This window comes from Carcharodon carcharias, chromosome 1, assembly GCF_017639515.1.
Source record: "Carcharodon carcharias isolate sCarCar2 chromosome 1, sCarCar2.pri, whole genome shotgun sequence".
NCBI lineage: Eukaryota > Metazoa > Chordata > Chondrichthyes > Lamniformes > Lamnidae > Carcharodon > Carcharodon carcharias.
Window position 1 is genome coordinate 9,873,858 of NC_054467.1, and position 22,114 is coordinate 9,895,971.

The 22,114-nt window shown below is 46.0% G+C and overlaps 1 protein-coding gene across 1 annotated transcript in view; it reads right to left on the reverse strand.

The window, feature by feature from the left end:
* Positions 1-22,114, reverse strand: part of grid2 (glutamate receptor, ionotropic, delta 2) — a 995,712-nt gene that overhangs the window by 271,563 nt on the left and 702,035 nt on the right. The window contains exon 5 of the mRNA XM_041192382.1: positions 3,590-3,643. Coding sequence (XP_041048316.1) covers positions 3,590-3,643 — 54 coding nt within the window. The remainder of the gene's footprint in view (positions 1-3,589; positions 3,644-22,114) is intronic.

The window sequence follows — 22,114 nt, forward strand, 5'->3', positions numbered from 1 at the left end:
GTCCCTGTTCCGATGGTGAATTTGGTCTTGGCCATCTTCTTCAGGGTGCATTCCTTCATCTTCCATTCATGTACCAGTTTTTCACAAACACCGAATTCCCTCGCTCCAGCACAACTATTTGACGAGTCAGCAAAGGTTGCAAACTTTTAGCTTGAAAGCAGGTTCGTACTTCATTCTTTTTGCTGGAGGACCAACTTCTGTTTGTGACCTGCCATGCTACGTACAGTCTGCTCTGTGTGATCATGTGTTAAACTCCTGTGCATCTTCTTTGCAACACAGCCCATATTGCCTACTTGATCCCATGCACTGACTTACAGCATAAGGTAAGTAAAATATGCATTTCTGGGGTGAAAAAAATTGAGGTCAGCTACTAATGTGAATATTAACATTTTATAGCTGAAAAGGTGAGGGGGGGGAGGGGCAACTTATATACTGAGTATATGCAAAAGCATGATTTTAGGGGCCAGACCCAAATGGGGTCATCTTATACAGACCTACGGTAATCTCCAGGGTGCTGTTATGAGTAACCCAGGAATAAAAATCATAGATTCGCTAAAAGAAAAGCATGTTTTAGTTTGTTTCTTTAAACAGTTTTGTTTACGGGTTCTAAAAATATTGGAGATGGTGAACAAAAGGCTGTTTGACTGACCACCCAACCAGGTAACCAGGGCAGCCAGAAGAGTTTGTTTTCTGACTAACTTATGTGGGAGAACTGGGAGCTGATGCTGGGTGTCCAATGACAGGAGCGTGGAGATAGGACATCATGTAATCTCCAGGACTACAGTCAACCAGAGTTGTCCCAACTTCACCTTATCCTCAATTTTTAACTCCCTTTCCCTCACAGAAAGGTTTTGCAGCCAGAGCACCCGGTTAGAACAAGAACACAAGGTTTAGGAGCAGGAGTAGGCTCTTCTGGCCGCTCGAGTCTCCTCCAGCATTTGATAAGATCAGGACTGATCTGACTGTGGCCTCAACTCCACTTTCCAACCTGCCCCCTCCCATTTACCCTCGCCTCCCATGCTGATCAGGTCTCAGCCTTGAATATATTCATTAACTCAACCTCCACTGCTCTCGGGGAAAGAACATTCCAAAGACTAATGAGCCTCTGAAAAAAAAATTCTCCTTACCTCAGTCTTAATTGGGAGGCCCCTCATTTTTACACTGTGTCCCCTGGTTCTAGACTTCCCCACACGGGGAAACATCCTCTCAGCATCCACCCATTTATTGTGTTTGGGTAAATGTGGGTGAATTGTGTTATGCAATGCTTACAAACTAAAGGGGAATAAAATAATCGTAATAACCGATAGTCCGGAAACCTCACTGCAACACTGAGGATAGTGAATTTATTAATTGGTTACTTCATGCTGATAGGAACTATTGCCACTAATATTTTCCAAGCTGCTGCTACTCTGTCTCCATAACTTTGTTGGGACTGTGGCAGTAACCGTGAGGAGATCCCTGGCCTATATCTAAGATGGCAGGGGGTTGGGAGCCAGTCATGAATCAATTTGTTGAGATAAATTCAGAGACAGTACACTACACTCCTGCCCTTGAACCTTGTTTGATGGGAGCGTAGATGTGAGACTCCAGTGTGGTAAGCTGCATGCCTGATTCTCTGCACTGTGATTATTGGGTCACTGAAATGAATGAGTGCCTCATTTTGTGTATCCTTGCCAGTCAACGTAAGAACAAATCGCACAACTTTTATGCTGGTGAGGTAGAAAGAATCACTTGTCTATAATTGTGGGCACCACCTCCTAGAAAAGATGTATTATTGACTTTGGAAGGAGCTCAGCACAGATCAATTAGAATGTCACCAGGGCACCACAATTAAATGATGAGGACAGATTACTTTACTAAACTTGTATTCCTGGAACGTAAAAGGGTAAAGAGTAATTTAAGTGCTGTTTTTAGGATTTTAAAAGGAATTGATAGAATAGCTGAGGGAATTAAGGGATATTGAGCCATGGCAATAGTTAGCATACAGATCAGCCTTGCTGTCATTGAATGATAGAATAGGCTTGAGGGGCTGAATAGCTTTATATTCCATGTGAAGGGAAGCAAACCAGGGTTCAATAACAGAGTTGAAAGCACAGATGCATATTCCAGACTTTAGTGGGTTATCATGGAATATTTAGCAAAGTCTTCCCTTCAAAGTTTGAGTACATAGGGAAGAGTTAGGGTTCTGAACCGCCCAAAATTGTAGTGGGGTTATCCAGGGATTTCTTGGACATTGGAGGGAGCAGCACCCAGAGAAAAGTCATGGGGGCATTAAAAAGTGTTTCTTTTAAAATTTCCTTTCAATACTTTTGTTCTTGAATTAAAATTGGAGATTGGTGGAGGGGTTGGGGAAGAAAGGCAGTTTGACCAGGTGGGGCAATTGTGAATGGAACGCCATGATACCAAACTTGCAGGAAAATGTTAGAGCAGAGTAGGTCCGTGCTGAGGTAGGTTGTACATTGTGTGCAGGAGTGAGAATAACGCAATTTCATTCACTTCTGTACTCCGCTACAATACCGCCTGCATTTGGTAACCAACAGAAAGTTAATGGCAACATCTATGAATGTTGTAACATTGTTGGGAAGAGTAATCAGGAATTTCTTTGTGGATATTTATAGTCTGTTAAATATACATTCAGCAGTGATACACTTAAAATTCCTGTCAGCCTACTGCACATATTCTGTACTAAAAAAAAACAATTAAATTGACAGGAATTATTTGTATCTCTATAAATGTTGAATATTCAGGTTGTAGCTTTCTTTCAATTTTAGTTAAGTCCCCTTAGGTGCAGTGGAAATATTCTGAACACTGAATGGCGATATATTGCTTTGAGCCTTAATGGTGTGCAGTCATGAAATCTGGAGAAAGAGGAAGAAACTAGCTGTGGGAGTCAGCGCGATTGGTTGATGGGCTCTTTGAAGATGCATCAAGCTACAAGCAGGGAAAGAGTTAATTAGAGATCTTCAATCTTATTATATTCATCCCTATCTGACATTTATTACTAATATTTGAATGAATGAAGTGCATTATCAGGCGTGGTACCCTTGATCCTTAAAGTCCGTGTACGTTTAATTTTTAACAGCTGAGTGCTGATCCAAAAAAAAAATGGCAGTGTCTCTTTAAAACAAGCACAGTGAGTCAACCCAAACAGACAAAAGCTTTCTAACGACAGATTCCAGGCGACAAGAAGTTTTGCCAAGGAACCAAAGTATGAATGAAACAAAGTGACACTGCTGCAACATATTCACTGGGCTAACAAAAGGGGGCCTGTATTTCAAACAAGAAACCCACCAGGACACATGGTCAGGCTGGAGGGCGGGCCAAGAGAGCTCAGCAGGATAGTGCTGCCAATCATCTTTGCCCAAGGACTATAAAACATAATTCGCATTCTCTTTGTTTTCGCTAGATTCCATAGTGTCCATTTGCATCAGATAGCAGGGATCATTGGCAAGCAATGGGGGACTTGGAACTCTTCACATATTTATGTCTTTGTGCTGTTGGGATAAAAAGTAATTATAATATCTATTGCTACTTGGCAAAACTTTGGTCGAATTTTACTTCATTTCCCCCCCTGCACATGAACAATTACCTCATTTATGAAGATCCAGTGACAGTCAAAAGCCACTAGATTGGAGTCAACAACCTGTGAAGTGGAAAGGATCAGTCTGTCACTCATACAGTCATTCCATAGAAATGCCATTTGATACATGCAGCCTGAGCTGGAAGGCCTACTGCGGTGCCTCAGTGTTTGGCTACCACAACAAATCTCTGACATTCTTTTCCTTCCCTCCAAAGTGTTTATCTTGAAAAAAGGAGCCCCTTTATTCATTGACTGAGAAAATACAAGACGCTGTTCAGTACTTTGTTGTTTTTTTTATATATATATCTCCAACTCTGGCAGTCGGTTTTTATTTTTAAAATACTACTGAAGGCGTTCCAACTCGAGTGCCAGCTGACACGCTGTAAGAGCTGAATGGGAAGCATTTTATTTTCTTATCTGCAGACTTAATTAAAATTAAAAAAAAGAGGCAACTGTTCAAATAACTTCGCTTCCGAAAACACAGCAGTAATACTACTTGTACCATGTTCAGCTTTTCACATTCTTGTTCTTAGCTGTAACAATACTCCCAACAGCGATTGTGGCAAACCTGAGGGGTTTCCTTCTCTCTCTCTGACTCAAGTTTTCCGTCAACAGTGACCTGTTTCAAAGGAGCAAAATTCGTCTCCTGCAAACCACTCACATTCTCTTGCGTTTCAACAACGACAACTTGCATTTATATAGCACTTTCAATGTAGTAAAATGCCCCCCCAGACTTTACAGCACAGGAATAGGCAGCCCAACTGGTCTATGCCAATATTCATGCTCCACATTAGCCTCCCCCCCACCCCCCCATTCTATTTACTCCGTCTCACCCAAACATTTCGGCTACATTGAAGACCCCTTATATAATAAAAGAAAAATACTGCAGATGCCAGAAGTTTGAATTGAATTCGTGCTGGAAAAACTCAGTGGGTCCGGCAACATCTGTGGAGAGAGAAACAGAGTCAATGGGCAGGATTTCACCCTTGATGGGCGGGGCCCGCCGCCATTTTAAGTGGGCGGGCCAATTAAGGCCCACCCAGAGGGCTGCTGGACAGGAAGCACTATGCACTTCCTGTGCGGGGGGTGGGTGGGGGATGGGGAGGGATTCCCCCAACTGTCAGGGTGCGCTCTGAGCACTTGCGCAGGAAAGAGCGCACATCTCCCTGAGACTAAGTGCTGTTTCAGGGAGAGCGCTGACAGTGTTTGAGACTTTAAAAATAGAAAAATAAAGAAATTATTAACATGTCCCCCTCATGTGACAATGTCACACGAGATGGGACATGTTAATAAATATCACAAAAACTTTATTAAACTTTTAAAAAACAGACATGAAACCTCATCCTGCCGATGGATGAGGTTTCATGTCTTTTTCTCCTTCCCGCTGGAGCTCCTGGCCTGCCCACCAGCCTTAAGGTTGGACGGGCAGGGCCTTTAATTGGTTTAACTGCCCTGTCAATGGCCTCAATTGGCCATTGACAGGTTGGTGGGCGGACAGCTGATTTCGCTGTCCACCCACCACCCCCCCCCCCCACCCCCCCAACCACTTTCCTGAATATTTAATTGGGGCGGGATGACATCGGGGGTTCCTCCCGACATTATCCCATGTCGGTGAGTGGGCTCCACCCCCAGCTCGCCGACGGAAAAATTCTGCCCAATGTTTCAAATCAAGTACGGACATTCTGTTATTAATTACCATCCCCTTAGTTCCTTTCTCTATACAAATGTAGAATTGGTGACAAAAACAGAATTACCTGGAAAAACTCAGCAGGTTGTTCAGAACAAGTTCTGTCGAAGGGTCACGAGGACTCGAAACGTCAACTCTTTTCTTCTCCGCCGATGCTGCCAGACCTGCTGAGTTCTTCCAGGTAATTCTGTTTTTGTTTTGGATTTCCAGCATCCGCAGTTTTTTTGTTTTTATAGAATTGGTGACCACTGGTATCACCTGAGGTCAACTGAGATTGTGAAAGCTTTGCATTGGTTAAGCCAGTCCGAAGCAAGGTATCGTGCTGTATATTGTACATGGAGGCTGCACCAGTGAACCAGCACAACAGACCGTGTATTTATTTCAGCTGAATACTGTCTTTATGCTGAGGCAGTGAGCTTTCAGCTGCATCAGCACCAGATTATAAAGAGACACTCCAGTTTCCGTTAAAGACTCTTTAATTGTTCCCTGGCACTCTCAAACTATTAATAAAATGCATTGTTAACTCTGGATTTGCTTGTCAACACGAGATTACATTCTGATCTTATCTGATGTATTCAGCTTCATGCAAGATTGGCCGCTTATTCAATGTTTAGCTGAGCGCACTTTCTTTACTCTTTTCATAAATTTATTGTAAGGTGAATGAAATTTTGCTCATGCTCAATCACTGTGCAATATATAAATCAAGCTTATTGTTTATCCCATTTTAAAGCCGTGCTCAGGTTGATTATTTTGAGTGAAGATACAATTTGGGCCATTGCTGGCCATTTTAACAGATCCTAAAGTCAGAGACATGGCGAGGCTGTTTTCAGTTAACAAGTCCAATCGCTGAATTGCTGACCTTTAAAATTTTACTGCAGTTACGTCCAATCCTGAAGTGAGATTACAAATTACCGTTTTGTTTGAAAATATTGTACAGGCTATTTCAGCATGACACCAATTGCATGATAGATAGTCTTGGTACATTTGCTATTTTAGTTCCAAAATAGCAATAGTGGTGTTACAAAGCAGTGATCCAGTCAATCAAGTAGGAGCAGAGAAACAGGAGAAGGCATATTCTCACAAGTCTGTTCCACCATTTAATAGGATCATGACTGATCTGCGACCTAACTCCACATGGCCGCCTTTGATACCTTTGGTTAACAAGAATCTATCAATCACCATTTTAAAATTAATAATTAATTTAGCACCAATTACCATTTGTGGAAGAAACTTACCACCTTTTATGTGAAGAAGTATTTCTTAATTTCACTCCTGAAGGGATGGCTCCAATTTTTTGGCTATACTAGCTAGTTCTGGATGCCCCAACCAAGGTATATAATTTCACCCAATCTACTTTATCTGTTCTCTTTAGTATCTTGAAAGCTTTGATCAAATCATCCATTAACCTACTAAATTCAATGGGAGAACAACCCTCATTTGTGTTTTACATGTTATACAAATTTGCTATCATTTAAGATTGCTCTGACAAGCTCTGGGGATTAATATTTTAATGATTGTCATTGGGATAGGCAGTTCCTTCAACACTGAAGTATGTGAGTTCAGGGCTTCGCTACACTCCTTTGAGATTTATTTTATGTTCTCCGGAGGTACATCTGGAAAATACACCTGACTATAATTTTGAGAAAACATCACAACAAGTTCAGATACCACCACATTCTCATGACTGCACAGTATTTACTTTTTTTAATGGTAGCATCAGATACTTGAATGAACTAGAGGAAGCTCCATTGAAGTGGGAGTGGTGGGCGAACACATTTTCCTCCTGATTTCCTGCTATAACTTTGAAGAGAGATCAACAGTTCTTGATAAAAACAGTAGATGACTGTAAATGACAGCAGAAAGCATTGCTCACCCCTACGCACCCTTGATCCATCTCCAAGCCCCGAGGAAACTTGCAATGAGTGAAAGTGCTTATTGAGAAAAAGAAAACTAAAGAATGTGCATGAAAGCACTTTACATAGTCCCTGGCACCTCACAATCAAAGAATCACACTTTAAGTGCACTCATTGCAAATTGTTGCCTTTACTACCCGGCTCAATAATTCATTCCAAGTGTTGATGTGCTTTTTGCATCAAATAGATATCTCCTATTAACAGTTAAATTTGCCTTTCACCAGGTCCAATTTTTGCCCCTTTGCTGTGTTGTTGAAATGAAGGTTGAGAATTGTCTTTTCTCTGCCTTCTATCCCTTTCAGAGGCCTTCCTATAGGTGTCTTCTTGCAACAGCAAAAGAGGCCAAAGATCTCTCTTGTTTCCCGATTACTCAATTATCTGACACCGGGCCAGAATTTTTGCCCCCATCTGGACATGAGGGGGAGGCAGGAGGGTGTGTAATTTTGTGCCACAGCACAAATCTGCACCAGGGCTATTTTCCTGGAGGTGGGATTGAGGGCAGAAGGGTGACCTGCCCCCAAGCAGCGGGTTGCCAAATGAGGTCAGTCAAAGACCAATTAAGGCCAGTTATCAGAAGCCTACTGGCCACCCCCCCCCCCCAACCTCTGCAGCATCAGGAACAGCTGCATGGAGGCGGTCTCTTGGCTGCAGACCAGGAGGCCAGCACTTGAGGAAGCCTTGGAGGCTCTCCCTGTCTACCTGGCTACAGCTGTGTCTGCAGGTGGCCCTGTGAATGGGCTTTCCATCATACTGGTGGCCCAGCAGCTGGCGCCAATTTTAATTAAAATTTGTTAACGCTGCAAAGAGGTGCTCTCTCCCTCCCTTACCGGCAACAGCACGCTGCAGCTCGTTCTGTGCTGGAGGGCTTCTTATTGGCCATCTAGCTTACAGAGTGCATCCTCTGGCTATTAGTTGGCTCATTCAAGGAAACATTGCTGCTAAGTGACTGCTCCTGATGCAGTGTGGGGTCTGGACCCCCATTTGACCCAGACATCAGGGTGCTGACGCAAAACACAAAGTTTTGCCCTAGGAATCAAACCTCTGGGTCTTCTATGCATCATATACTGGGCTCCATCTTCAGTGACTCAGAATTCCCTTGGATCTTCTCCCATTCTGTCATTGTAACTTTGCTAGAAACCATGACCATTTCCACTACACTTCTAGCCATGGTGTGCAGGGAAGGCGTTAAGGAAATTTCTGACCAGTGTGTTTCCCTTGATCCTTCTGGACCAAGTTTCCACTAGGACTAAAATTACAGTTTGCTGAGAGAACTTTTTGCTGGTGATTGTACAGTGTTCAGATCTGTTTGCAATTCCTCAGATAACGAAGCATCAAGGCCTAGGTAACATTAACGCTTGGGTTAAAAAGTTACACGTAACATTGATGCCATACAGGATTCATGCAATGCTCATCTCCAACAAGAGAGAATCTAACCATCTCCCATTAGTATTCAATGGCATTGCCATCAGCAAGTCCTCCACCAGCAACATCTTGAGGGTTACCATTGGCCAGAAACTGAACTGAACCAGCCAAATGAACATTGTGGCTACAAGAGCAGGTCAGAGGGAATTCTGCAGTGAACAACTCACCTCCTGACCCCCTCTCAAGCCCGTCCACCATCTCCAAAGCACAAGTCAGGAATGTGATGGAATACTGTCCCTTTGCCTGGATGAGTGTGACTCCAACAACACTTAAGAAGCTTGACACCATCCAGGACAAAGCAGCCCAACTGGATTGGCACCCCATCCACTGTCTTAAGTATACACTCCATCCACCATTGATGCACAGTGGCAGCAGCTTGTCTTATCTACAAAGTGCACTGCAGCAACTCACCATGGCTCCTTTGACAGCACCATCCAAACATGTGATCTCTACCACCTGAAAGGACAAGGGCAGCAGACACATGGGAACACTGCCACCTGCAAGTTCCCCTCCAAGTCACATACAATTCTGATTTAGAAATACATCATGGTTCTTTAGGTGTCACTAGGTCAAAGTCCTGGAATGCTCTCCCTAACAGCATTCTGGGTGTACCTACATCATAGGGACTACAGTGGCTGAAGAATGTGGCTCACCACCACCTTCTCAAGGGCAATTAGGGATGTGCAATAAATGCTGGCCCAGCCAGTGATGCCACATCCCATGAATGAATTAAAAAATCCCTCCTGTCAATTTAGTATAGTCTGCACTTCTGATCAATTTGCATTATAAACATTGTTTTTCTGCCAATTTCTATTTACTTTGATCTAGATATTTCACAGCATCAAAATAACGTGCCAGCATTTTATGGATAACTTAGTGAAATACTTTCTGCAAGTTCAGCTACATTCGATATTGAGGTTTCCCAACCAGCTCTCTTGATATGTCTTTAAACCAGCTTTATTCATATTTACTGCACAGAAAAACACCATTTAGCCCAACAGATCCATAATAACATTTATGCTCCCAACGAGCCTCCTCCCACCCTACTACATCTAACTCTGAATTCATATTTTTCTCATTCACGTATACAGGAATATAGGAACAGGAGGAGACCACTTAGCTCCTCGAGACTGATCTGCCATCAATAAGGTAATGACTATCCTGTGACCTGACTCTATAGCTTCCCCTTAAAAGCATCTACGCAATTTATCTAAAACAAACCATGTGGTAGTTACAATATTCTTGGTTAGACCAATGCAAAGTAATTAATGAGTCTGCAGAAGTATATGAAACAGGAGCTTTATTGGAACACATCTTACTGCTCTGTCTTACACCTTACACCATGAGGATAGAAAAGCCTAAATCATGTGATTTTGCATCACTTCCTGTACTGATGTCCACAGTGTCCAATTAGCATATTAAACAAATAGGATTAACCCATTAACAACCCAATATAACAATTTATATTATATATAAATATACAGTCTATATAACACATTACATGACAGGAGCAAGTTCTACACTCTGAGCTCTTGAGCAAATGAGTTTATGGATTTATAAGTAACTATTTTATACATATTCATCCTCTTCATCCTCAAGATGTGCCAGCAGCTTTTTATAAAACTAAAATTCAGATTCTCAAGTGAGATTTGAATCCATTGGATTATTACTAATTACTAATTACAGGCCACAGGGTAAGTTGCCCATTAATATAACCACTTCACTACCATTCCAAGTTTTGCTACATGGTTGGTAGCAGCATGCAAAATACAGTATTATCTTGTTAATCTGGAAAGCATGTACATTGGGGTGAAGGGGTTTTCATACCAGCCTTGAACTAGTCTTGCTAAAGCTATTTTTCAATTACAAGATTTGCAGAATTTGGCAAAAGGTAATTATTGTTTCCATTTTTCCCAATTGACTGGTTACTCAATAAAGTGGGTGGCAAAACACAATTAGAAGTAAATGATCCTTTAAGTTTGATAGAGAGTTGAGAAATTCACGGAGTGGTTCTATCCTATCAGAGATGCTTCCCTCCACAGTGTGTTTTTTTTAATTCAGTTATGGGATGTGGGCATCGCTGGCTAGGCCAGCATTTATTGCCCATCCTTAATGGCCCTTGAGAAGGTGGTGATGAGCTGCTTTCCTGAACCACTGCAGTGCCTGTGGTGTAGACACACCCACAGTGCTGTTAGGGAGGGAGTTCCAGGATTTTGACCCAGCGACAGCAAAGGAACGGCGATATATTTCCAAGTCAGGATGGTGAGTGGCTTGGAGGGGAACTTCCCGGTTGTGGTGTTCCCATGTATCTACTGCCCTTGTCCTTCTAAATGGTAGAGATTTAGTTTGGAAGGTGTTGTCTAAGGAGCCTTGGTGAGTTTCTGCAGTGCATCTTGCAGATGGTACACACTGCTGTTACTGTGTGGTGGAGGGAGTGAATGTTTGTGGATGTGATGCCAATCAAGTGGGCTGCTTTGTCCTGGATGGTGTCTAGTTTCTTGAGTGTTGTTGGAGCTGCACTCATCCAGAAAAGTGGGGAGTATTCCATCACACTCCTGACTTGCGCTTTTTAGATGGTGGACAGGCTTTGGGTAATCAGGAGGTGAGTTACTCACCACAGAATTCCTAGTCTCTGACCTGCTCTTGTAGCCACACTATTTATATGGCTAGTCCAGTTAAGTTTCTGGTCAATGGTAACCCCCAGGATACTTTGTGCCAACGCAAAGAGATTTCAGTTTTGGACAATGTCCAATAATATGCAGTTATATCTGGCTGATTTTAATCTATTTTACTCTCCCAGTGCTTGAATGGGTCAAATCTTCTTGGAGCTGGGCGTCAATGTGTTCGGCGCTAGAATTTTTCCTACACCCTTCAGCTCAAACATAATTTGTTCCCTTTATGGGCTGGAGAAATAGATTGGCATTGTACTAATTTTCTGTGGTGAGATTTAAGGGCAATTAATGTGCATAAAATAATGGGGGTGGGGTTAAGGGCAAGATCCGTTTGTGAGAAGCTAATGGTGAAGTGGCATAAACAATGGTCAAGTTCTGGAGATCTTCAACTCTCAGTGTTATCTCCTTTTTGCCTGAAATGCTGGCCAATTTATGCATTGACGATGGAGCGCCAAGTGAACTCACCCTGGCGTTTCCAGGAGGATTTGGTCCAATGTGTCTGAATTGATAATCTAGGGCAGGATTGTCCCTTCATTGGCTGGGAGCTGTGAAACAGACCGCCTCCCACGATCGGGCCCTGGCCGCGATTTCACGCTAGCGGGCCAATTAAGGCCTGGCCCAGCGTGAAACGTGGCTCCGCACTGGCTAGGAAGGACCGAGCGGGGTTGGGGGCCAGTCAGCCGCTGGGTCCAATGGCAACCCGGCCACCGGTTTAAAACCAGCCCGGGCAGCCCCTGGGAAGCTGCCACAGAGGGCGTCTGATGTATGTTCACAATAGAGCCACGTGCGGCTGGACACGGCAGGTGGGAGGGCAGGTAGGGTGGGCCCTCGGCCCCCCCCGCTTCTCTGATGAGTGCCTTGCTGTCCTCTTGGAGGAGGTGGCTGCCAGGAGAGACACCCTTGTCCCCAGGGGTGGGAAGTGCAGGTCACCGCACCTCACCAAGAGGGCATGGGAGGAGGTGGCGGCGCTGGTCAGCAGCCGTGAGGTGGTGTGGCGCTCCTGGGTACAGTGCTGGAAGCGCTTCAATGACCTGCTGTGCTCAGGAGGGGTGAGTACCGTGTTGGCATGGGTCAGTGAGCAGATGTGTTAAAGTCTGGCCAACCCCCGGTGGACCTCAGGGGTGCTAGAGTCTGAGTGCCAACTGTCAATCACACCGGAGCTGGCCAATGGGGTGAGGCCTGGCTGCTTGGACTGAGTGCCTGCAGCTTGAGGGCCATGAGTCGCAAGTGCCCTGCCAAGTGCTCCTCAGCTGGGGTTGGCCAGGCTGCATTGGCGCTGCAAGTACAGAGTAGACTGATCAGTGCTCCTCTGTCTTTCAGGAGAAGATGACCCACAACAATGTTGAAAGGTCGTGGGCCAGCAGAGGCCCCGCGAGCCTCCTAATCCTTTCCCGATACAAGCAGGATGCCCTGGAGCTTGATAGCTGGCACGCCCCATGTGCAGCCGGGTATGGAGAGGCAGGGTGCCAGACAAAGGTAAGAGTGCAGTGCACAGAGGTGAGAGTTTCGGCTTGTGCAACCATTCTAGTGCAGTCTCTTCAAGTGTAGTGAGCTTCGAACCTGGAGTCCCCATTGATCAACTGAAGATGAGGGCACCATGATGCAGATCTCTGTTGTCTCACCAGGGTGCCTGGCATGCACAGTGACAGGGTGATGACTTTAACTAATGACATGTCCTTCTTCTCCCTTTTAGGTTCACCAGCAGGCGCTTGATCTCCAGTCCCCGAAGGTCTACCCCTAACACCGGAGGACCGCCAGGCATCACAGGCACCAGCACAGATACCAGCAGCTCAGTGGGCATTAGATCGGCGGCTAGTATCTTGGTGTACATTGGTGAGGGCACTTCACAATCACTTTAGGCGCAGGCAGAGGCAGAGAGTGCCCAGGGCGCCGGCAGTCGGAGGACTGCTGGGGACAAGGATGATGCTCAGTCGAAGGCTGATGATGGGCCTCTGGAGTCGTCCATTAGGCAACAAATGCTGGATGTCCAGTGAGATGTGCGGGAGGATCTGGCAGAGATCCATGAGGGTTTGCGTGACATGGTCTCCATGATGGAGGAGTCCAAGCACAGCGTGAGCACTGCATTGACCCTCATGGCGGAGCGCACTGCCTCCTTCATTGCGAGAGTGGTGACTCTCATGGAGAGGCAGCTACAGGGACAGAATGAGGGGTTCCTGGAGTTGCACTCAGAAATGCCAGCCCTCACACAGGCAATGACCTCAGGTGGTCAGTGTCAGTGTGGGAGATGGATGAGGCACCCAATATCCCAGCTAAGTGCCTGTCCATCAATGGTGAGCAGGGAGGTCCAGTGCAACCTCACGTTGGCACACGAGCTGCTTGTCGTCTCTGCGTGCTCCTCTCAGGGCACGCTGGATGATGGCGCAGCTCCTCCGTCCCTCTGCCAGTGACCGTCACATCTGATGAGACTGCAGCAACTGGGGAGATGCCAGCTATGGCACTGGGCGCTCCCTCCCAGGCGGGGTCAGCACAGGCTCCACTGGCCAAAGGACAACCACCAAGGTCATCAAGGCCAACAAGACAGCAGAGTCAGCAGGCTGTGTCCAACGTCACTGCCAGAGAGTGGGACCACCTAAATGTAGTACTCGCAAATGTAAATTAAAGGCACCCTGAGCACAAGAGGGACAGGTGATTTTATTTTCATTTGTGTTGACTTTATGAATACTGATCCGATGTTGAATACCAGAAATGTTACTGTTAAGATTATTGAATTGTCAGAATTACATAAATTGTGCTTTTATCTTCATGGCCTGAATATGCTTCACCTTTTTATTTCATTAGTGTGGGGAATGCCAGTACATAATGCTGGACTTAGGTGGCTCTGAACTTCATTGCACAGGCACTGAGTGTTCTTTATCTTCAAATGAAAGAGATCTTTCAGACATCTGGGATGGAGGCGGCAGCCCTGGTATAAGGTTGAAGCTGATCTATGGCAGCCTAACTGAAGGAGCGTTGGATCAAGACGTCCCTGGTGTCTCTGCCTCCCTGCAGGTTACTGAGGTATGGTTCCACGCCCTCAGCATTCTCCTCACTGTGCTCTTCTTTGGACATACTACTGGCCTGTGTAGCTGCTCCAAGATCCTCTTCCTCCAGTGGGTTGCCTCTTGCCAGTGCCGGATTGTGGAGAGCGCAGTGCTCTGGGGGGTATTGTAGTGCACTCCCTGAATGGTCCAGACATTGGAAGCGCATCTTGAGAAGACCTTTGGTCCTCTCTACCACCATCCTTGTGGAGGCATGACTCGTATTGTAACGCTTCTCCGCCCCTGTTCATGAACCACCTCTTCAACAGATAGTCCCCTTGTTATCCAGCAGCCATCCATCCATTCAGGCTGGAGCACTGAAGAGCCTCGACACCTGGGAGTGTCTGAGGATGTAGGCGTCGTGGGAGCTGCCTGGGTACCTTGCACAGACTTGTAGAGTCTGCATCCTGTGGTCACACACTATCTGCACGTTCATGAAGTAGAATCCCTTCCTGTTGGCGAAGGCACCGGGCTGAAACGCTGGTGCCTTGATGGCCACATGTGTACAGTCGATTGCTCCCTGGATGTGAGGGAACCCAGCAATTGTTACAAAGTCTCTGGCTTGCTCAGCCTGGCTGGCCTCGTCTGTACGGTAAAGAATAATGATCTCAGGCCCAATCATCTGGCAATTGGAGATCATGGTCGCTCCTGAGAGGCAGAACCTCCTTCGGCATTGTACTTTGGAAATACTGAAGTAGCTGCATCACTGCCTGTAAACCCTGGCAGCAGGACAGGGGCATCTCCTGCAGCCCCTTCCGCCTTGAACTACCTGCTGGCCCTGCGCCCCTTGTGCCTTATGTCTCTCCTCCCACAGGCCACTTCCTTGGAAGCTGCATTGGGGCACCTGGCCTCCTCTCCCTTCTGCCCCTCTCTTCCTCAGAGGAGGAGGTGCCTCCAGCGGAGACCACAATCCCTATTACCAGGGTAAGGGAAGGCGGTCTGATAGCAGGAAGGGTCCACACTGTCCGAATCCTCTAGGGACTTGGCAGGCAGCAATGAGTCCTGAAATTAGGCCTGGAAATGCTAGGAATGAAGGCCCGAACAGAGATGAAGCTGCCAAGTATCAATAAACAACCAGCTGCAAACCATCTCCTAAACTCCTCACCAGTCACACTGGCAACGCTGCTGACCCTTTTTACCCCGCCCTTGGATGAGGTTTGTGAGAATCTTGGCTGGCCGCCTGCCTGTCCTGCCCGTGTGACGAGCAGAAAATCACACGGAGCAATGAAAAATCACAGTCAATTGGACCGCGAACGGCCTTAAGTGGCTGCTTAAATAACGGCGGGCACCGCGCCAACACCTGCACTGTGCCCGCCGAGCAAAACATCGCGCAGGTGTGCGATGCCGTCGGGGCACTCACCCGATGTCAGAACGGACTATTTTACTCCCGTTCGGGTCAGGCACGTGCCCGCCTGCTGCTTGTTTCCTAACTTGCACTAAACTTCGGTCACCAATTGTTCACCCCGGTGCACGCCGAACTAAACCGGCTCTCAACCTGGCAACGGCTTTAAAATTCTCACCCTTGTTCCCGTGGTCTCGCCTCACTGTTGCCGCTTCCAGCACTACAAAGCTCTAAGATATGTGCACTCCTCCAACTCTGGCCAATTGAGTCCCCCCCCACCACCCCCACCACCCCCAGCAATGTTTAAATTGCACCACCATTGGCAGCCATGCCTTCAGTGGTCCTGGTTCTCAGATCTGGAATCCCCTCCTTAGGGGTCAAAGGAGAAAACCCCAGAGATAGTTAATGCTCTGGCTACGATTTTCCAAAATTCTCGAGATTCTGGAATCGTGGCGGCACATTGGAAGTCGGCATGTGTGACGCCTGTTATGGACAGGAGGGGGTTTAATTGAAAAGAGCCCCCATTTCTCCCGCCCCCATCCATCTGCAAATGGAAAGGCGTTTTTAATTTTCGATTTCCCCCTTTATAAGTGGTGCCGTATTTTCCCCAACCCTTCAGTTTTGGAGTGATCCAACCCTCCAGTAATAACCCCACAGCAAACCCAAGATGGGTTAAAATCAGAGGGTTCATTTATTGCTCAAAAAAAGAGACATGTCGAAGCTTTTCGCCTTGCACTCATCAGGACACTTCACAAGAACAAAAACAGAATTACCTGGAAAAACTCAGCAGGTCTGGCAGCATCGGCGGAGAAGAAAAGAGTTGACGTTTCGAGTCCTCATGACCTTTCGACAGAACTTGAGTTCGAGTCCAGGAAAGAGCTGAAATATAAGCTGGTTTAAGGTGTGTGTGTGGGGGGCGGAGAGATAGAGAGACAGAGAGGTGGAGGGGGTTGGTGTGGTTGTAGGGACAAACAAGCAGTGATAGAAGCAGATCATCAAAAGATGTCAACGACAATAGTACAATAGAACACATAGGTGTTAAAGTTAAAGTTGGTGATATTATCTAAACGAATGTGCTAATTAAGAATGGATGGTAGGGCACTCAAGGTATAGCTCTAGTGGGTTTTTTTTAATAATGGAAATAGGTGGGAAAAGGAAAATCTTTATAATTTATTGGAAAAAAAAGAAGGGGGAAACAGAAAGGGGGTGGGGATGGGGGAGGGAGCTCACGACCTAAAGTTGTTGAATTCAATATTCAGTCCGGAAGGCTGTAAAGTCCCTAGTCGGAAGATGAGGTGTTGTTCCTCCAGTTTGCGTTGGGCTTCACTGGAACAATGCAGCAAGCCAAGGACAGACATGTGGGCAAGAGAGCAGGGTGGAGTGTTAAAATGGCAAGCGACAGGGAGGTTTGGGTCATTCTTGCGGACAGACCGCAGGTGTTCTGCAAAGCGGTCGCCCAGCTTACGTTTGGTCTCTCCAATGTAGAGGAGACCACATTGGGAGCAATGAATGCAGTAGACTAAGTTGGGGGAAATGCAAGTGAAATGCTGCTTCACTTGAAAGGAGTGTTTGGGTCCTTGGACGGTGAGGGGAGAGGAAGTGAAGGGGCAGGTGTTGCATCTTTTGCGTGGGCATGGGGTTGTGCCATAGGAGGGGGTTGAGGAGTAGGGGGTGATGGAGGAGTGGACCAGGGTGTCCCGGAGGGAGCGATCTCTACGGAATGCCGATAAGGGGGGTGAAGGGAAGATGCATTTGGTGGTGGCATCATGCTGGATTGGCGGAAATGGCAGAGGATGATCCTTTGAATGCGGAGGCTGGTGGGGTGATAAGTGAGGACAAGGGGCACCCTATCATGTTTCTGGGAGGGAGGAGAAGGAGTGAGGGCGGATGCGCGGGAGATGGGCCTGTCTCTTTATGGGGTATGTGGAACATTCCTTGTTGCAGTCCTACTCCGGCCCCCTTCCACAACTCTTTCTCCGGTACATCGATGATTATTTCGGTGCCGCTTCATGCTCTCGTCAGGAGTTGGAAAAATTTATTAATTTTGCTTCCAATCTCCACCCCTCCATCATTTTCACGTGGTCCATCTCTGACACTTCCCTTCCCTTCCTTGACCTCTCTGTCTCAATCTCTGGTGATAGACTGTCCACCAATATCCATTACAAACCCACCGACTCCCACAGCTATCTCGACTACAGCTCCTCACACCCCACTTCCTGTAAGGACTCCATCCCATTCTCTCAGTTCCTTCGCCTCCGTCGCATCTGTTCCGATGATGCTACGTTCAAAAACAGTTCCTCTGACATGTCCTCCTTCTTCCTTAACCGAGGTTTTCCACCCACGGTCGTTGACAGGGCCCTCAGCCGTGTCCGGCCCATCTCCCGCGCATCCGCCCTCACTCCTTCTCCTCCCTCCCAGAAACATGATAGGGTCCCCCTTGTCCTCACTTATCACCCCACCAGCCTCCGCATTCAAAGGATCATCCTCTGCCATTTCCGCCAACTCCAGCATGATGCCACCACCAAACACATCTTCCCTTCACCCCCCTTATCGGCATTCCGTAGGGATCGCTCCCTCCGGGACACCCTGGTCCACTCCTCCATCACCCCCTACTCCTCAACCCCCTCCTATGGCACAACCCCATGCCCACGCAAAAGATGCAATACCTGCCCCTTCACTTCCTCTCTCCTCACCGTCCAAGGACCCAAACACTCCTTTCAAGTGAAGCAGCATTTCACTTGCATTTCCCCCAACTTAGTCTACTGCATTCGTTGCTCCCAATGTGGTCTCCTCTACATTGGAGAGACCAAACGTAAGCTGGGCGACCGCTTTGCAGAACACCTGCGGTCTGTCCGCAAGAATGACCCAAACCTCCCTGTCGCTTGCCATTTTAACACTCCACCCTGCTCTCTTGCCCACATGTCTGTCCTTGGCTTGCTGCATTGTTCCAGTGAAGCCCAACGCAAACTGGAGGAACAACACCTCATCTTCCGACTAGGGACTTTACAGCCTTCCGGACTGAATATTGAATTCAACAACTTTAGGTCGTGAGCTCCCTCCCCCATCCCCACCCCATTTCTGTTTCCCCCTTCTTTTTTTTCCAATAAATTATAAAGATTTTCCTTTTCCCACCTATTTCCATTATTAAAAAAAAAAACCCACTAGAGCTATACCTTGAGTGCCCTACCATCCATTCTTAATTAGCACATTCGTTTAGATAATATCACCAACTTTAACTTTAACACCTTTGTGTTCTATTGTACTATTGTCGTTGACATCTTTTGATGATCTGCTTCTATCACTGCTTGTTTGTCCCTACAACCACACCAACCCCCTCCACCTCTCTGTCTCTCTATCTCTCCGCCCCCCACACACACACCTTAAACCAGCTTATATTTCAGCTCTTTCCTGGACTCGAACTCAAGTTCTGTCGAAGGGTCATGAGGACTCGAAACGTCAACTCTTTTCTTCTCCGCCGATGCTGCCAGACCTGCTGAGTTTTTTCAGGTAATTCTGTTTTTGTTTTGGATTTCCAGCATCCGCAGTTTTTTTGTTTTTATCACTTCACAAGAATACCAATCTTAGGGGAAATGAGAAGAGGGTGCTGATTGGTTGGCAAGTGGGCTCTGCTTGGTAGAGGCGTTGCCATGGAGAATGCACCAGAGATGGTGACTGACAGTTAACTGCCAAATATGAGTGAAGGGCTATCAATCATTTTGCTTAAATAAGTGAATGAGCCATTCATTAGCTCATTCATCAGGGCAATACCTTGACCAATCAGGATCAAGCTGCCTGATTTAAATTTCGAACAATGTTTGGCCATTGGGTCTCAGCTATTTGCAATCTATATTAATGACTTAGACAAAGAGACAGAGAGTAATGTATCTAAGTTTGCTGATGATACAAAGGTAGTGAGGAGGTCATGGAGAGGTCCAAAGAGATACAGATGGATTACATGATTGGGCAACAATACAGCAGATGGAGTATAATGTAGGGATGTGTGAGGTTATTTGCTTTAGTTGCAAGAATAGAAAAGCAGTTGTTTTTAAAGGTATGAACTTGTAAATGATGATGTTCAGAGAGACTTGTTCGTGCTCTTACAAGGAACTCTGAAAAAGAGTAATCGGGACTCGAAACTTTAATTCTGTTTCTCCACAGATGCTGCCAGACCTGCTGAGTTCTTCCAGCATTTTCTGTTTAATTCAGGAAGTTAGTATGTAGTTACAATAAGCCATTAGGAAGGCAAATGGCATGTTGGCCTTAATTGTAAGGGAATTGGACAGGAATAAAAATGTCCTGCTACAATTGTACAGGGGTTTGGTGAGACCACATCTGGAGGACTGTGTGCAGTTTTGGTTTCTATATCAAAGGAAGGGTTTGCTTGTAGTGGAGGCAGTGCAGTGAAGATTTACTAGGTTGACCTCTGGGATAAGAGGGTTGTCCTATGGTGGGAGGCTCAATAAGCTGGGTCTCAATCTCTGGAGGTTAGAAGAATGAGAGGTGATCTCATTGAAACCTACAAAATTCTGAGGGGGCTTGACAGGGTAGACACGGAGCAGTTGTTTCCACTGGCTGGAGAATCTAGAACACAGGGGTCCAGGTCTTAGGATAAAGGATTGGTTAACTGAGATGAGGAGAAATTTCTTCACTCAAATCTCTGGAATCTTTGGAATGCTCCACCCTAGAGAGTTAGTGCATGCTCCATCGTTGATTTTATTTAAGGCTGAGATAGAAAGATTTTTGGAGTTTTGGGGAATTGGGGATATGGGGAGCAGGCAGGAAAGTGGAGTTGAAGCTCAAGATCAGCCATGATCATACTGAATGGCAGAACAGGCTCAACTGGCTGAATGGCAGCCAATGATGTACTTCTGACACTGGGGATAACTCCACTGCTCTTCTTCAAAGTATAACCATAGGGTCTTTTACATCCATCCAAGGAGACAGATGGGGGTCTCAGTTTAACGTTTCATCAGAAAAACAGCAGCTCCAACCATGCAGCACTCCCTCAACATTGCACTGGCGCATCGGCCTGGATTTCTGTGCTTAAGCCCTGCAGGGGGACTTGAAGCTGGAGACTCAGGGGCGGGACTACTGTTAACTGAGCCACAGCTCAGTCCTCTCTGACTCTCCACCTCTCTCTCCTCCTTAAAGGTGTTCCTCAAAAACTACTTCTTTGACCAAACTTTCGGTCATCTGTCCTAAAGTCTCTTTATGTGGGCCGGTGTTAAATTCTGTTTGTTAACACTCTTGTGAGGAGCCTTGGGACATTTCACTATATTAAAGGCGCTATATGAATACAAGGTATTGTTGACGTTCTTTGAGCAGTTGCATTGAGCCTCACCCATATTCAGGGAGACTTTAAAGGGAGGAAATACCAACTCAGTAAAATGAGCTGGAATTGACTGTAACCTACTCCAGTCTGATTACAGTGTGCTGTCCATGATTCCCAGCTCTATCTGATCCCAGTTCAGAATGAATGAACTGCAAGCGCAGAAGCAAATCAGAACGGGAATTAAAACTATTCTTTTTTCAAAAGTACTAGGAATATAAATAATAATTTTTAAAAATTGTTTATCTGTCTTTCATATCTACCAAGGAAAACATTCTATTTCTGACCGAGAGAGTGGATTAGTAACCTACTCCCAGTCGTATGCCAATGCTGGCCTTGAGTTGGAAGGCACACACACACATAACCTGAGTACAAAATGACTCAGCTGACCACCTTTCCCCTCTCCCTGTGGATAATTCTTGACACATTGCACATTTGACCTTGTTCACTCTGCGGTGATTAGGGGCTCAAATTGTGACAAACCCCGGTGACTACTGCCCAAGTGCTTAACACAACAACAATAACTTAGATTTCTATAACACCTTTTAATGTAGTTAAAAAGTTCCAAGCAGTGTAATCGGTCAAAAATTGGCACCCAGCTGGAGTAAGGAGGCATCGGGACAGGTGACAAAAGCACGGTCAAAGAGGCTAGCTTTAAGCAGCGTTGGAAAGGAGGAGAGGGAGATGGACAGGTTTAGAGAGGGAATTCCAGAGCTTAGGGCCTAGGCAGCTGAAGTATTTTTTAAATCTTGAAAAGCTGGAGGTCCAAAAAGATTTAGGGATCATGTACACAGATCACTGAAACGTAGCAGTGGTCAGGTACAAGAAATAATCAGAAAGACTCATGAAATATGAGCCTTATATCTCGAAGGCTAGAATTTGAAGGGAGGAAGTTTTATCACATCTACAACGCTCTGGTTGGACCATTTCTAAGTATTGTGTACAGATCTGGGGACTACATCCTAGGGAGGATATATTGACTTTGGGAGAAGTACAGCGCAGATTCACCAGCATGTAATTAGGGTTCCAAGGTTAGATTATGAGGAGAGTTACATGAACTAGGTTTGTATTCCCTGAAATACAGAAGATTAAGGGGTGATTTGATTGAGGTTTTCAGTATTTTCAAAGGAA